Source organism: Takifugu flavidus, chromosome 10, assembly GCF_003711565.1.
Source record: "Takifugu flavidus isolate HTHZ2018 chromosome 10, ASM371156v2, whole genome shotgun sequence".
NCBI classification, from domain to species: domain Eukaryota; kingdom Metazoa; phylum Chordata; class Actinopteri; order Tetraodontiformes; family Tetraodontidae; genus Takifugu; species Takifugu flavidus.
In genome coordinates, this window is record NC_079529.1 from 10,304,316 (window position 1) to 10,318,955 (window position 14,640).

The 14,640-nt window shown below is 48.5% G+C and overlaps 1 protein-coding gene across 4 annotated transcripts in view; it reads left to right on the top strand.

Annotated features, from left to right (window-relative positions):
- The window catches only part of smarcc1a (SWI/SNF related, matrix associated, actin dependent regulator of chromatin, subfamily c, member 1a), a 13,534-nt gene extending 1,117 nt beyond the window's left edge, over positions 1–12,417 (top strand). Inside the window, exons 2-28 of one of the 4 annotated variants that reach the window (XM_057045167.1) lie at positions 60–179; positions 258–343; positions 432–513; positions 649–741; positions 832–901; positions 1,085–1,154; positions 1,317–1,392; positions 1,520–1,645; positions 2,346–2,464; positions 2,848–2,978; positions 5,114–5,173; positions 5,261–5,295; positions 5,399–5,520; positions 5,617–5,688; positions 5,770–5,883; positions 5,970–6,123; positions 6,201–6,308; positions 6,389–6,448; positions 6,540–6,798; positions 6,923–7,084; positions 8,042–8,097; positions 8,502–8,652; positions 8,811–8,980; positions 9,104–9,238; positions 9,857–10,199; positions 10,285–10,410; positions 10,503–12,417. In XM_057045167.1, the coding sequence (XP_056901147.1) occupies positions 60–179; positions 258–343; positions 432–513; positions 649–741; positions 832–901; positions 1,085–1,154; positions 1,317–1,392; positions 1,520–1,645; positions 2,346–2,464; positions 2,848–2,978; positions 5,114–5,173; positions 5,261–5,295; positions 5,399–5,520; positions 5,617–5,688; positions 5,770–5,883; positions 5,970–6,123; positions 6,201–6,308; positions 6,389–6,448; positions 6,540–6,798; positions 6,923–7,084; positions 8,042–8,097; positions 8,502–8,652; positions 8,811–8,980; positions 9,104–9,238; positions 9,857–10,199; positions 10,285–10,410; positions 10,503–10,600 (3,198 nt within the window). In that variant the 3' untranslated portion in view covers positions 10,601–12,417. The remainder of the gene's footprint in view (positions 1–59; positions 180–257; positions 344–431; positions 514–648; positions 742–831; positions 902–1,084; positions 1,155–1,316; positions 1,393–1,519; positions 1,646–2,345; positions 2,465–2,847; positions 2,979–5,113; positions 5,174–5,260; positions 5,296–5,398; positions 5,521–5,616; positions 5,689–5,769; positions 5,884–5,969; positions 6,124–6,200; positions 6,309–6,388; positions 6,449–6,539; positions 6,799–6,922; positions 7,085–8,041; positions 8,098–8,501; positions 8,653–8,810; positions 8,981–9,103; positions 9,239–9,856; positions 10,200–10,284; positions 10,411–10,502) is intronic. The other 3 variants (XM_057045170.1, XM_057045168.1, XM_057045169.1) reach the window with 3 other exon arrangements.
- The last annotated feature ends 2,223 nt before the right edge of the window (positions 12,418–14,640 follow it).

A 14,640-nucleotide genomic window follows, 5' to 3' on the forward strand; every position in this document is an offset into this window, starting at 1 on the left:
TGTTTTGCTTTTTTCTGATACATGCTTATTCAGTGGCATTCTTTATTTCTCCTGCTCAGTACGTCCAGAATGACTCCCCTTCCAGTAAATCCCTGGCAGGTCTGGTTGTCCAGCTCCTGCAGTTCCAGGAGGACGCATTTGGACGCAGGGTCAACAATCCTGCTCTCACCAAGCTGCCTGTGAGGAACCCACTTTGTTCTTCTAATCAAAAATAGGTTGAGGTTGCTGAATCCTAAATGCTGCTCTGCCATTTTCAGGCCAAATGCTTCCTTGATTTCAAGGCAGGAGGGGCTCTCTGTCACATCCTGGGGTCTGTCTACAAGTTCAAGAGCGAGCAGGGATGGTGAGTTGATGTTCCACGTTCACTTCTGATGTTGACCCTCAAAGCTTTTCAAAACTTAAACCACTTTTTCTGTGTCCAACGCTCTCAGGCGTAGATTTGACTTGCAGAATCCTTCGCGGATGGACAGGAACGTGGAGATGTTCCTGAACGTGGAGAAGAACTTGGTCCAGGTACCAGCGCATTAAATTTATCTGATTGTTTGAATTATTTTACATAGTTTTTGGAGAAATTATCCTTTAAATAAGTGGGATTTTCTGTCTTTTTAAGATGAATTTATTCCCACTTGTGTCTCTCTTCTGTTCCAGAATAACTGTTTGACCCGACCAACCGTCTTCTTGTCACCGGACATTGAGCAGAAACAAGCTAGTAAGCTCAAGGACATCATTAAGAGACACCAGGTGAGCCCGGAACCAGCCGGTCAAATGGTTTTTCAGGCAGGTAAATATGAGGATTTTAGATTCACTGCCTCCTCCACCCTCTCTCCTCAGGGCTCCATCACTGATGACAAGTCCAAGGCCACCCACCACATTTTCCCCTCTTTGCAACAACAAGAAGAAGGTAGAGCAAAGTCTCTAAAAATGACTTTTCATGGTGATCAAAATAGTGATCATACACTTGTGCCGTAGTTGTTTTTGTGGTGGGAAAATGTTTGATGCTGGTAGAATGTGCACAGCTCTTGAAATGATTATCAAGAGAGATAATTGCAAGTAACTGGGAGCTAAACTGAACTTGTGGTTACAGAGGAGTGGCTTCGTCCTGTCATGAGGAAGGACAAGCAGGTTTTGGTGCACTGGGGCTTCTTTCCAGACAGGTGAGGAGAGGGCAGATAACATCACCATTTATTCTGTACAGTTGGATAGCAACATTTACACAGCCAGAGAAGTTGTGAATGATTTAACAGTATTAGTAGCAACACACTTAACTTTATAACAAAACCCCGAATGTTAAAGAATGCGTCTGTATTTCTTGTTAGCTACGACACCTGGCTATCAGCTGGGGAGGTGGACGGTGACGTGGAAGAGCCTCCCAGTGCCGACAGACCCTGGAAGGTGAGTTCACACCAGGCTCAAGCCCAAAAAATGCCCTCTTGTGTTTTTAATCAGATCTTCATCACCTCGTAAAAAAGGCAGGTGACGGTGAGGAGCACGGCCTAACTGAGCATCCATCTGTCCTCAGGTTCACGCCAAGTGGGTTTTAGACACCGATGCCTTTAATGAGTGGATGAATGAGGAAGACTATGAGGTGGACGACAATAAGAAGCCCGTCAGCTTCCGCCTGAGAATCTTCCCCAAGGAGGAGGAGGTAGAATTTATTTTCAGCCAAGAGTTTTGCCGTTCATCAGATTTTATTGTTCATGTCTGGAATGACCTTAAGAACTAAATGGGAAGAGCCTCTGAACATATTGACAAAGTGAGCGTGAGTCTGTGCACAAACCACCTTTGCTGCCTTCCTCCTCTACCTCGGTCTGTCTGTCGCGCATCCTTTCCAAACCTTTCCTCACTCTGTCTCCTTCTGATGTGTCTCAGGGTTCCTGTCCAGGTCTTTTCATTGCAGGGACTTTTGTGTAGCCACAGACCTCCTGCAGACGTACATATAAGCATCATCTTTCAGCAGCTCGCTCTGTCTGAGACCTTTATTTTCTTAAGATACCAGTCAGGCTTCCACTTTCTGTGCTGGTCCCATTTAGGTTTCCATTTGTGCTGAATTTAGGGCACACAGCTTAATTTTGCTATTGCAAATGAGAATCTGTTCTTCATCGGCTCACCTGGATACATAGGGGTTAAATGAATGAACCTGTAGGCAGATTCCAGGAACCCTGGTCATCCCCTCCACCACCACGACACCCTCCCTCCCTCCCTCCCTTCCACCCTCCCTCCCTGCTGTCACTCTCCCAAAGCTTCCCTTCCTTGTGTGTGCATCCGTTCCATCCTCTCATTCTGCTGCTCTTATTCTCATCCTCCATCCCTCGCTCCCTGTGCTGCACGGGATTTTGTCTGATCAGTCTTCCCGTACACCCGATCGCAAGGAGCGCAAGGCCAACTCTGCCAGCAAGAAGAGGAGGCGCTCACCCTCACCGCCCAGCACTCCGGCCGAGTCCCGCAAGAAGGGAGGAAAGAAGGGGTAAGGAGACGTGAAAGGTCCAACTTTACTGCTAAAGCAACCGGGTTTTAAGGTAGCGAGACCGAAGAATAGAAAGACGTTGCCCTAGTTGGTGATCTAACTTGGATAGTTGCACATCTCTGATATGAAATAGAAAACATATATATGTTGATACTTTAAAAATGATTTGAGGCTAAATCTCACTGGAGTAATTCCTAAATGAAGTTAGAAGATGCCAGCGGTTTTTATGATTAAAGCCATCAGAGCAGGTTTGTTACAGCAGAATCCATGAAGAAAATTTCCCACCAACCTTTTTAGTTAATATTTACTCCAACATGGTGGAACTGATGCTTCTGGTTTATAATACTGGTTGCAAAATTTTAAAAATGCCTCTCTGGTGTCAGGAACCCCGGAGTCCACTGGAAGAGACGGGGCCACAGAGGAGAGGAGGAGGACACAGAAGAAGACGTGAGCAAGGACATGGACGACTCCTCGGCTGGTGCCAGTATGGAGGAGGGCAGCATGTCCAAAAACAGTAAGTAAAATCAAAATATTAACACCAAAATCAACAATTTGGAACCCGGAACGGTCCCAGTTTAAAAGTCCCTGTTCAAAATTATGTAGTGGGTTAGACATGTGAGGTCACCGCAAACCTGCAGAAGAGATTTTAATCGTGGTCTGAAGGATTTGTGTCGTCAAACTTTGAGTGAATGTGTGTAGCGGTCAGATGTTGAGTGGAGGATACCCTATTTTCACGACCATAAGGCGCACCGTATTATTAGGCGCATGCTGAAACATACAGTAAAAAATGACAACGGAAGTAAAACAGTGAGTTTTGACACATTTATTGAACAAAATATTCATTCTTCCACCACAAAACCATCAAAGTTTTCATCTTCTGTATCTGAATTAAACAGCTGCGCTATTTCAATGTCCAACATCCCGAATTCCTCTTCTTCATCATCTGAATCGGACTCACCGACCGGTTCCGGTTCAGCGTTGATTTTGTGAAAGTTCTTACAATACATGAAGACGGTATCATAGCCCAGGCGTCTACAATCCACCCGCATATGGTGGCATAACCTGCCCGCCGCTGCCTCATAGTCTTTGTGAAGGAGTGTTCGCCTTCCGTCATCCAACGGTCCCACGATGGATGGATCTCATCCATGTTGGTGATGTGGCTGGGCGCGGTTATCTTGTCAGTAGGTGCGGAAGATGGCCGCCCTCTCCTGGTTAGGGTTAGGGAAGATGGACACCCTCTCCTGGTTAGGGTTAGGGAAGATGGCCGCCCTCTCCTGGTTAGGGTTAGGGAAGATGGCCACCCTCTCCTGGTTAGGGTTAGGGAAGATGGACACCCTCTCCTGGTTAGGGTTAGGGAAGATGGACACCCTCTCCTGGTTAGGGTTAGGGAAGATGGCCACCCTCTCCTGGTTAGGGTTAGGGAAGATGGCCACCCTCTCCTGGTTAGGGTTAGGGAAGATGGACACCCTCTCCTGGTTAGGGTTAGGGAAGATGGCCACCCTCTCCTGGTTAGGGTTAGGGAAGGTGGCCACCCTCTCCTGGTTAGGGTTAGGGAAGATGGATACCCTCTCCTGGTTAGGGTTAGGTTAGGGAAGATGGACACCCTCTCCTGGTTAGGGTTAGGGAAGATGGCCACCCTCTCCTGGTTAGGGTTAGGGTTAGGGAAGATGGACACCCTCTCCTGGTTAGGGTTAGGGAAGATGGCACCCTCTCCTGGTTAGGGTTAGGGTTAGGGAAGATGGACACCCTCTCCTGGTTAGGGTTAGGGTTAGGGAAGATGGACACCCTCTCCTGGTTAGGGTTAGGGAAGATGGACACCCTCTCCTGGTTAGGGTTAGGGAAGATGGCCACCCTCTCCTGGTTAGGTTAGGGAAGATGGCCACCCTCTCCTGGTTAGGGTTAGGGAAGATGGCCGCCCTCTCCTGGTAATGTCCTCGGGCGTATGGAGAGATGCCGCCTCCTCATAAAGCGAAAACACCAAGATTGCTCGATTGCCATTTTCAGCCGCATATTCGATGGCCTGCAGTTTAAAGTGAGCCTCATACGCGTCTCGCTTGACCGGCGCCATTTTAGGGGATCCTTACGCGTAGGTGTGCCGCTAATCGATGGGCGGAGCGTTTACCGTAGTGCACCCACCAAAGGCGCACAGCAGATTTTGGAACTCAGTCCACGCACAAGGCGCTCCATATTATAAGGTGCACCGGCGATTTTTGAGAAATCTCAGTGTTTTAGCTGCGCCTTATAGTCGTGAAAATACGGTAATCAATAAAAGCACAGAAACCCCCTCCTCCAGGTGTGTTTGAGTGAGTTTTCTCTTGGTGTATCTCAGAATCTTCCAGCTTTTAGTTCTTCTGCTGGGCTATCTAATAATATTCTGATTTGAAGGGAACCCCTTGTTTCCAAATTGTAACCTGACGGCATTTTTCTGGATTTGTGTCTGAACCGGGTCATGAAGGCAGCAAAAACACAACTGAAAGACGCTTTTTTCCCGGAACATTCCCGTCATTTAGACCAGTTCCCATCAGGGATGTCCCACTTTCCCCCACCACGCTCACGAGTCCTATTTCAGTGTCCTCTTCAGCGCCGGCGTGCTCGGGGCCCAATGAAATGAACGCGTAGTTTTTACATCTTTTTCTCGTTTTATTCTAGCAAATTCAAAGAAAGACAGCGAGAACACGCCAATGAAAGGAGGGAATGTGCCTGACCTGGGTGTGTGTCCCTGATCTGAGTCTCTCTCTCAACGGTCATACGGTTGGATTCATTTGGGTCTAAAACGATGTGTCTGCTATGTTTCAGATGATATGGAGGACGACTCCGTGCTGTCTGGAAAGGTGAGCGGTCTCGTCTCGGTGCCACGTGATGCCGTTAAACAGAGCTAGGGTTAGGGTTAGGGTTCCCTCCTGCTGACTCTGTCCTCTCCGTTCTTACCTGCAGGATGACGAAGAACAGAGCAAAGCCGAAGTCAATCGACTGATGGACGCCAGCGAGGACAACGTGTGCGAGCAGACCCACCACATCATCATTCCCAGCTACAGTGCTTGGTTTGACTACAACTGGTGAGGAGGAGCTAAATCACTGTCATGTATATGAAAGAAAAAAGCCTGAATTGTTAGCACCATCTGAACTGATTATGATCTCTTGGTTCTCCTCAGCATCCATGAGATTGAGAGAAGAGCTTTGCCGGAGTTCTTCAATGGCAAAAACAAGTCCAAAACTCCAGAGATGTAAGACGCCGCACAGGTGAAAGCACCTTGGGTTTGTGTAGTTCCTTCAGCCTGACCTCTGTCCTTCTGGACCTCCTTCAGATACTTGGCCTACCGGAACTTCATGATCGACACGTACCGGCTAAACCCGCAGGAGTACCTCACCTCCACATCCTGTCGCAGGAACCTGGCGGGGGACGTGTGCGCCATCATGAGGTGAGTCCCCCGGTTACTCCCCTCCGCTGTTTCTCTTTTCATTCATTTGTGATGATGCACATGTGATAAATAACACTCTGGTGCAGGGTTCATGCCTTCTTGGAGCAGTGGGGCCTGGTGAACTACCAGGTCGATGCAGACAGTCGCCCGTTACCCATGGGCCCTCCACCCACCCCCCACTTCACTGTGCTGGCCGACACACCATCGGGCCTTATCCCCCTGAACCACCGACCCCCACCAGTAAGACCGACGGTCCGGTTTGAAGAATGTAGAGGCTGAGGGAGGTGTGTTGACGTGCTCTCCTCCTCTCCGTTTAGATTCCTCCTCCGCAGCAAATGCCGAACTTTGCAGACAAGAGCAAAGATAAAATCATCGACCTGCAGAACTTCAGCCTCCGGAGTGATTTCTACAAGAAGATTCCCAAGGTCTGTGCACCATTCAGGACATGTGGAATGTGAACAGAAATGACATCAGGTGCTAAATACGTGGTTGTGTTTGGCTCCAGGCTAAGACTGGCAGCTCCACCAGGGAGTGGACTGAGCAGGAGACCCTCCTCCTGTTAGAGGTGAAACTTCATCCAGCTCATCATTTTGAGACAGGGAGGATGCAGCTCACACTCGTGATTGTCACAATAACAACACTGTTCTTCTCTTCAGGCCCTGGAGATGTTCAAGGATGACTGGAACAAAGTGTCCGAACACATCGGATCTCGCACCCAGGACGAGTGTATCCTGCACTTCCTGCGGCTGCCCATTGAGGATCCCTACCTGGAAAGCACCGAGGCTTGCCTGGGCCCCCTGGCCTACCAGCCAATCCCCTTCAGCCAGTCTGGAAACCCCGTCATGAGCACCGTGGCCTTCCTGGCCTCCGTGGTCGACCCCAGAGTGGCGTCTGCTGCAGCCAAGGCAGCTTTAGGTGAGAATGTCCAGGAGCACTGAGACTCTGACATCACGGGCTTTAAAGCTGTCCTATAAATGAGACGAAGTGATGAATTATTTCATTTTTTTCCTTTTAAATAATTTATGGATTCTGTCTGCAGAGGAGTTTTCCCGCGTGCGTGAGGAGGTTCCCACTGAGCTGGTGGAGGCTCACGTGAAGAAGGTGCAAGAGGCAGCGCGCAGCACAGGGAAGGTTGACCCCACCTTTGGCCTGGAGAGCAGCGGCATCGCTGGGACGGCGCCTGAGGAGCCTGAAAAGACCGGTGGGTTTAAAACAAACTATCCTCTTGACCAATTGTTTTTAATTGTTGATTTAATGTTTTCCTTTCATTTTCTCTTTAAATGTATTTGTATATAATTGATGCAGTGATGATAAAATTGATTATTTTAGTATGTTGTGACAACTATGTCCGCCAGAGGGCGGCAGACGGCAGCAGTAGGGAGGGGGACTGTGTGTTTATCAGTGACGACAGCATCACCTCATCTCATACACATTTCTTTGAGTTAAAAATGGCGGTTAGTGCTTTGTGCGTGTGTGTGCGTGCACTGCTGGTGGATTAAAACAACAGTGGCAGATGGGGTGAGCGAGTGGGAGGCAGGGAAGGAAGAATCTAGGTCATCACACTCATTTGTGTGTTTCTCTCCAGTTTGCTCCAAAAAAATTCCTTCAATTTCACTTTTGCTGTCACAAACAGACAAAAATAACCACTGTAGCCATTCGATACACACTGCACACACTAACACGCACTCACGTGCACTGCTGACATGGCTCAACACTCGCTCAGCCACGCGTGTGTTTGAATGCTCGCGAGCTTCTCAGGAGCACTGTTCATTTCGTCTGCATTTGAATTGAATTTCCTGCACTGGATTTTGTATTTGTTGGATTTATAAGTTAATTCTTTGAGAACGTGGCGTCACTGATGGTTCATTCCTCATCTAATAGGGGTTTAACTGGGAGTTATTAGAAGATTTAGAATTCTTACTTCACTTGGACACACTGCTGACTGGTGTAATGTAGCAGTTAGCAACCCCGGCGCCACAATAATGGTTCGATGTTGCCCCACGTTACGTTCTGGGGGTTATTAAAATGCTTCATATTCTTTGACAACATTTTTGTTGTCTCTCACTTGATTTTTGAACTGCTGTCAGTAAAAATGTGGCTGGTGGCATCAGTCCCACCTTGTAAATCCCTCATAAAACGGTTGTTTTCTGTCTGGCAGAGGGGCCCGAGCCTGAGAAGATGGACACGGACTCAGATTCTCAGCAGGCCGATAAGGTGAGACCATCAGCAGTGACATGTGTTTACATTTCATCCATCCTCCTTTCTGCTCAGGTAGTGACAGAGTAGATATCTACCACCCGTCCGAATCATCCGGATCTGTAGTTTTTTTATTTGGGGTATTTTTGGTTTGACCCCCGTGGTGTTTATTGGCCCTGGTCCACATTAGACCTCACAGAATGGAAACACCCACAGGCTAAATGTGGGGACATTGACGCTCTCCCACTCAGCAGCTAATTGGTTGATGGGTTCCTCTTAGCCTCCATTAATCAGTGTTAAACACAGCCCATCAAGATCAATTATCATTGAGTTTAATGTTTGTGTGACCCCCTTGAAATGAAGGCTGGGTGATAAACTCCTTCTTTTCTGGATGATAAACTCCTGCTCCCCCCCCTCCCCAGGCGGAGGCAAAGGACGAGGCCGAGAAGCCGAGCGAGTCTGCAGAGAAAAGCAGCGAGGAGGCGACAGAGAAGGTGAAGAAGGAGGGAGCCGACTCTTCAGAGCGCGAGGAGGAGGAGGAGGACGCAGGGGAAGCCAAGACGTCTCCATCAGGTAATGATCAGGTTCAGGATTTAATTAAAGGTGCAGCCATTGAGTCTTCCACGCGGCTGAACTCTTTACCCCACAGTTTACCCAGACATGTGCACGAAATTAGCTGCTCTGATTATAGTTGAGATGCAGAGTTTAAAGGAAAATGACATGTGGTTCAGACAAAGACAAAGAGGAAGCCATGGAGACGTCCTCAGAGCAGGACAAGGAGGAAAAGGCACTGACAGAAGAGGGCAAAGAGAAGAGGAAGAAAGTGGAACACGACATCGATGAGGGGAACATCGCCACGGCGGCCGCTGCTGCTCTGGCCTCTGCTGCCACCAAGGCCAAGGTGAGGCTGCCCTTCTGCTTCCTTTAACATTGTCTCCATCACATGACCACCGAGGTTCATCAAGGCAGACTGGAGCTGACAGCTGATTGGCTCATCGCTCATCCACCTTCCTTCTTGTCTCAGCACTTGGCAGCTGTGGAGGAGAGGAAAATCAAGTCTCTGGTGGCTCTGCTGGTGGAGACCCAGATGAAGAAGCTGGAGATCAAGCTGAGACACTTTGAAGAGCTGGAGACCATCATGGACCGAGAGAAAGAGGCTGTGAGTTGGCCGGCACTGTTAATGATTCAGCGGGATTTAATTATCAGAGCTGAACATCCAGCATAACTAAATATTTAAAAAAAACAAAACTTCCCAGAGTAACACTCAGTATCTTCTCTGTTGCTCTGTAGATTGAAGTTTTATGTAATTAATATATCACGGTTCACCTCCTGATTTCGGTCAGAGAACAAGCTGCTTCTCATTGGGTCCAACTCTTCCACAGAGTGTTTGTTGTTCGGCAGCCCAACGTTCTTCTTCCCTCAGTGTGTGTGTGTGTGTGTGTGTGTGTGTGTGTGTGTGATCAGTGTGTGACTGTAGTGAAGTGTACAATTGTGTTTGTCAGGCTTCAGGAGCGTCGCCCAGTTTCACAGCTGTAAATAGTGCATGAAAACGAGCGACTTACATAAACTCTGCAGCCTGAAGAGACAAAGATCCACACAGGAGAGCGAGCTCACACTCGCCCTGTCAGCAGAGAGCCGAAGCTGCTTCTGCACGCTCCTCCGCAGACCCAATGTTTATCCTCTATAAATGAAAGCGTAGAACAAACCCGGTCGGCTCCTCGCGCAGCCTCGATTATCGGAATAAATCCGTCATCCGATCGTTTTCTGGATCCTGCAGTTGGAGCTTCAGCGACAGCAGCTGCTGACGGAGCGCCAGGCCTTCCACATGGAGCAGCTCAGATATGCTGAGATGAAGGCCAGGCAGCAGATGGAGCAGCAGGCGGCCGCCGCCGCCGCCGCTGCTGCGGCCGCCGCCGCCCAGGCTCAAGGGCAGGGCCAGGCTCCTGGATCTGGGCCCCTCTCTGCTCATCCTCCACCAGGGATGCACCCAGGAGGACCCCAGCCTCATCACGGAGCGCCGGTGCCTCACCATGGCGGGCCCCCACATGGTGGTGCCATGCACCCTGGCTACCCTCCTATGGGCCACCACCCCATGGCCCCCCATCACCCAGGACAGACGGGTGAGGCCCTTCTAGATACTGCTTTATGCTAATGTTCTGTGTTCTCTCGTTGGTACCGTCTTCATCTCGTCTCCTCTCCCTTCAGGACCGATGGGACCAGGTCAGCCGATGCCTGGACGGATGATGCCTGGCCCCCCCACTGCTGGCCCTCCCCCCGGGGGCATTCCTCCCATGATGCCCCCACGCCACCCTGGAGCTCCCAATGGCATGTGTACGTCCACAACTCATCCTGCCATGATTTAGTTTGTGATTGATCTCAGATTGGTTCTGTGGTTTGATTGATTGTATCATCTTGTCTTTCAGACCCGGGCCCCCCACCTGCGCAGGCTGAAGCTGTCCCGCCTGTGGCTCCTCCCGTAGGTCCTCCGGCGCCCCCGAGTGCTCGAGTGCCCGACAACTAAAGCCTGAACACACACACCTCCTCTCAGGGCACAGCGGCGAGGGTCCTCTAGTAATAAACACTGTTCTCTGCTCTGTTGGGCCCCGTGAGGCTGGAGAGAAGGACTTCTTCATGGGAAGTGAGATGAGGAGTCCATGTCTCGCCCTCTTTTCTTCTTTCTTCTCCAAACCTGTTTTAAAGACACTGCTGTAACTTAACCCCCCCCACCACCACCTTGTCTTTCCTGTAAGGGCCTTTGACACCAACATCCAACTCCTCTTGCCTCGAAACACACTGAGACGACGACCACTGGTTTTTGTAGAAACGACCAATGATTGAACGATATTTAATTAAACACTGGGGGGCGCTAACGAGACCTATGTGGGGGAGGCTAACGGAGGCGGTACAGTTAGCACAAGCTTGAACAATGGGATCTCTGGTGTGGAGGTCTTGTGCACGCCAGCCTGTAACCTGATGTCGTCCTTCCAGTGTGTTTTGGTGCGAATCGTTGGGATTATGGAACCGAGACTCCAAGTTCAAATTGTCTTAAGCTGTTCAAGTTTCTGTCCTGACACACAAACGCGCTCACAGAGGGGACTCACCTGGCATCGCTCTCCAGTATCTACCTCTCGCTCCTTTTTAAACATACACTGTAGTGAGTGCACGCGTGTGTTTTTTTAAAATATTTGAGACTTGCATTAATCACCGTAGCTGCATTAATGGGCTCAACGATGTTTAAATGCAGCTTCTCTGGCAGGAAGTGACTCCCCCTGGCGCCTGAGACCAGTCTCCACTCAGCAGTCGTCTGACTTCTATTGGTCAGAATCTGAAGTCTTGTTGCGTTTTCCTTTATTTTTTTTAAATTCTATCATCCAGAATCTGACTAATTATAATTTCACCGCTTCCCCTGTAATGTGACAAAATTCAGTCAGATTTAGTGTTTGTTTCTCGTTGGACTACTTCTTGGAGCAGAGTGAAACTCAGCTGTTCAAAAATGACTAAAACAATTCACTATTGATCCAGAAGTCTCAGAATTCTCTGGAGCTCTGCATAAAGAACCTGTGGGCTGAGCTGAGCGTCACACTGGAGGCTCCACGGGCAGATGTGGTGAATCAGGCTTGTAGGTGTCATTTAGGCGCTGGTGCTGCAGCGATCCAACCTCCGTTTCACGCTTAGACCTTTTCAGGCCCCGCCCCCTTTTCTTATCCTTTGATGCTATTCCGCCACAGGAGATCAAAGCAATACCCTCGCGGTCAACCCGTTTTTGACATTGACCTGCCTTCATCACCGTCTCTTGTCAAACACCCTTCCCACCATCGCCGTGACAGCAGGAATATCCAGATTGAAACAGTGGTTTCATGTTCTTAGTCGTGTAAAAGCTAGAAACTCTCAAGGACGCGCCGGTTTTAAACTATCTTAATGTGGCTCCTCCCCCTCTCTGCTTGCACTGTTGGTACCTCTGCTACCTCCTTCTCCTCCTCCTCCTCCACCCGCTAGCTACCTCTGCTAGAACTCTTCCTCACTGTCTGCTACCTCTGCGCTGCCCCGCCTCCTCGCACTACCTCTAGTTTTCACGTCCCGTCTTTCGCCTTCTTTTGGCCACGCCCACCTCGACTGCTGCATCACCGACTGTTGCCCTCCTCTCCCTCCGGCCTGTCATCAAGCCCCACCCTAAAAACATATATATTATCTTTAATTGCTACTTAAGTGTTAATGTATTTTTAAGTGTAGATGGACGTTCTGTTTTGGAAGTTTGTAGCATTTGTTTTTCTTTGATTTTTGTATGAGGTCTGTTGGTATTTGGACCTAGACGCTGTCAAATAAACCATTTTGTATGAGTTTCATGTTCACGTCTTCCTTTTATTCGACCGTTGTCAGTCAAGCTTTTTGGACCTTTCGGAAGGCAAAGGTCAGCGACTGAAGTTTGAAGTCGGAATTTGTGTATAAATCCTTAAAAGAGTTCCTTTATTACTGTTCTATAAATCCAGAATAATGCCACTATTGAAGGATTAGAGATGTGAAATTCCTGTTTTTTTTCCCCTGGCACAACTTCCTGTCTTGCCTTTGTGTTGGGATCAGCAAAACCAGAATGTGTAGTGGTCAGAGGAGCCTAAACTGGTGCTGTGACATCACTGACTGGCCCTTGGAGCCATAAGACGGAAACTTTCTATGAATTAAACCTAATAATCTGGATTGGCCAGGTACCCATTAAGTATGGGATGTCTCAGCAGCACAAGTCTTCTCTTGTTAATCCAACTTCTTTCCTGTCAGACCGAGTCTGTTCTTTTTATTTCCACTGGATTATTTGATGTATTTCTCCATCTTGTCCTCGTCCTGTAAGCTGCCACATGCTGGGATTTCCCCTCCAGCAGATTGAGCATGAGGATGTTATTGAGAGGGTGAGCGTAATCTCTGATGGAGGGGCTGTGGTGGGTGGGGCAGGGTGCTGATGCGAACATTTACTAATCTCTCTATCAAGGATGAAGCCGGAATATCACCAATATAGCACACACACACACACCAGCCAGTCAAGGTGATCCACCCTCTGACATGAATTAAACCAGGAAGCTGACATCATAATCGCTATTGACTAAATAAATGAAACCATCAACCATTTGAGATTATTTATCAATTTTATTCCTGGAGAGGAGTAATATAACATCTGACCACCAGGGGGCGAAATATTCGACACACCTTAATTGTAACATATAAATCTTCTGAAAATGATACTTTTACTGTCCTCAAAATATTTGCTGCAGTCACAGTTAATCAATTAATATGGCGTAAACAATTTAATTAGACCCTTTTGGTGGTGGAGCCATTAAGGAAACTGGTGTCTCAGATTGTGTGAAGTTACACTCTTGTGTCTTTTGGGAGAAACACTGAGAGAAAGAGGAAGACAGAATGGGATCCTGGCTGCTTTTGAACCTCTGCCCTACTTTTAAGACTGTTTAATTTTTCATAAACATGCTTGCAGAGCAACGTTTATTCCTCCATAATCCTGCCAGCCAAATGTCGACGTCTAAAACGTGCACGCTCTCTGTTTGTCCAGACCCCCTTTATCATACTTGAAGGTGTTTGTCTGAGATCCTGATATTAAACTCTCCCACACCGCTGTGATTTCATGTAAATTAAAGCTATGAAATGAAATATTCGCCTAAAAATAGTCGACGGGGCCGATTAAATTAAATTCTGCATCTTTGTTACTGAACTTACTGAGATTCTGCACGTGAGCAACAATTAAGATTTGACGTTTAAAAGCAGAATGAGAGCAGAGAGACGTGCAGTTGTGGAGCGTGGAGCTCACGCGTGATGGCAGATGTGTGCACGCATGCGTGTGCACGGTAACCCTCCTAACCTGACCTGCACCTTTGTGATCGCCATTATGTCGGCGTGAAATATCGTTACAAAAGGAGCCAGGTTTTACCCAGCATGCCTCAGGAATCTGCCCATTGGCCTGTCCAGAGGCCCGCTGGTGGGCACAGAGTTCTGGTTCTGTTCTGCCTCTCACCCATGAAGCAGCCTGTTTTAACCATTATCCTTCAAAAATAGGAGCACAACATCTTGATTCCTTATGTGAGGCTTATAAATTCAGCCCAGAGGCCGGAAGCTGCTCTTATTTCTATGGTTAATTAAAGTCGGAACGGTTGAAATGTGTGCAGAGATGTAGGTCAACGCATGACCTCCAGTCTGCTCTAACAACCAGCGGTGAAGTCCCTCATCCTCCCTCATCCTCCATCCTTCATCCGTCCATCCTCCATCCTTCATCCGTCCATCATCCATCCTTCATCTGTCCAAATGGAAACGACACCTTCAGTTCCCTCCCAACAGATATTTAAAGCTCTACCAGAGTAGCCAAAGAACACTGAGACGTGAGCTCGAGCCTCTCAGTTAGAACAAGTGGGATTAGACCTTAATCCATGTGTTGATGAGCGCTGCCCCCCCCCCCCCCTCTTAATACTACTCCAGCCTGGACTGTCAAATCAAGAGCACGTGACCCCCCCAATAACTGATGTGATCGCTGTGGGGAATTAACCCAAACCTACTGGAAAATGATGATGA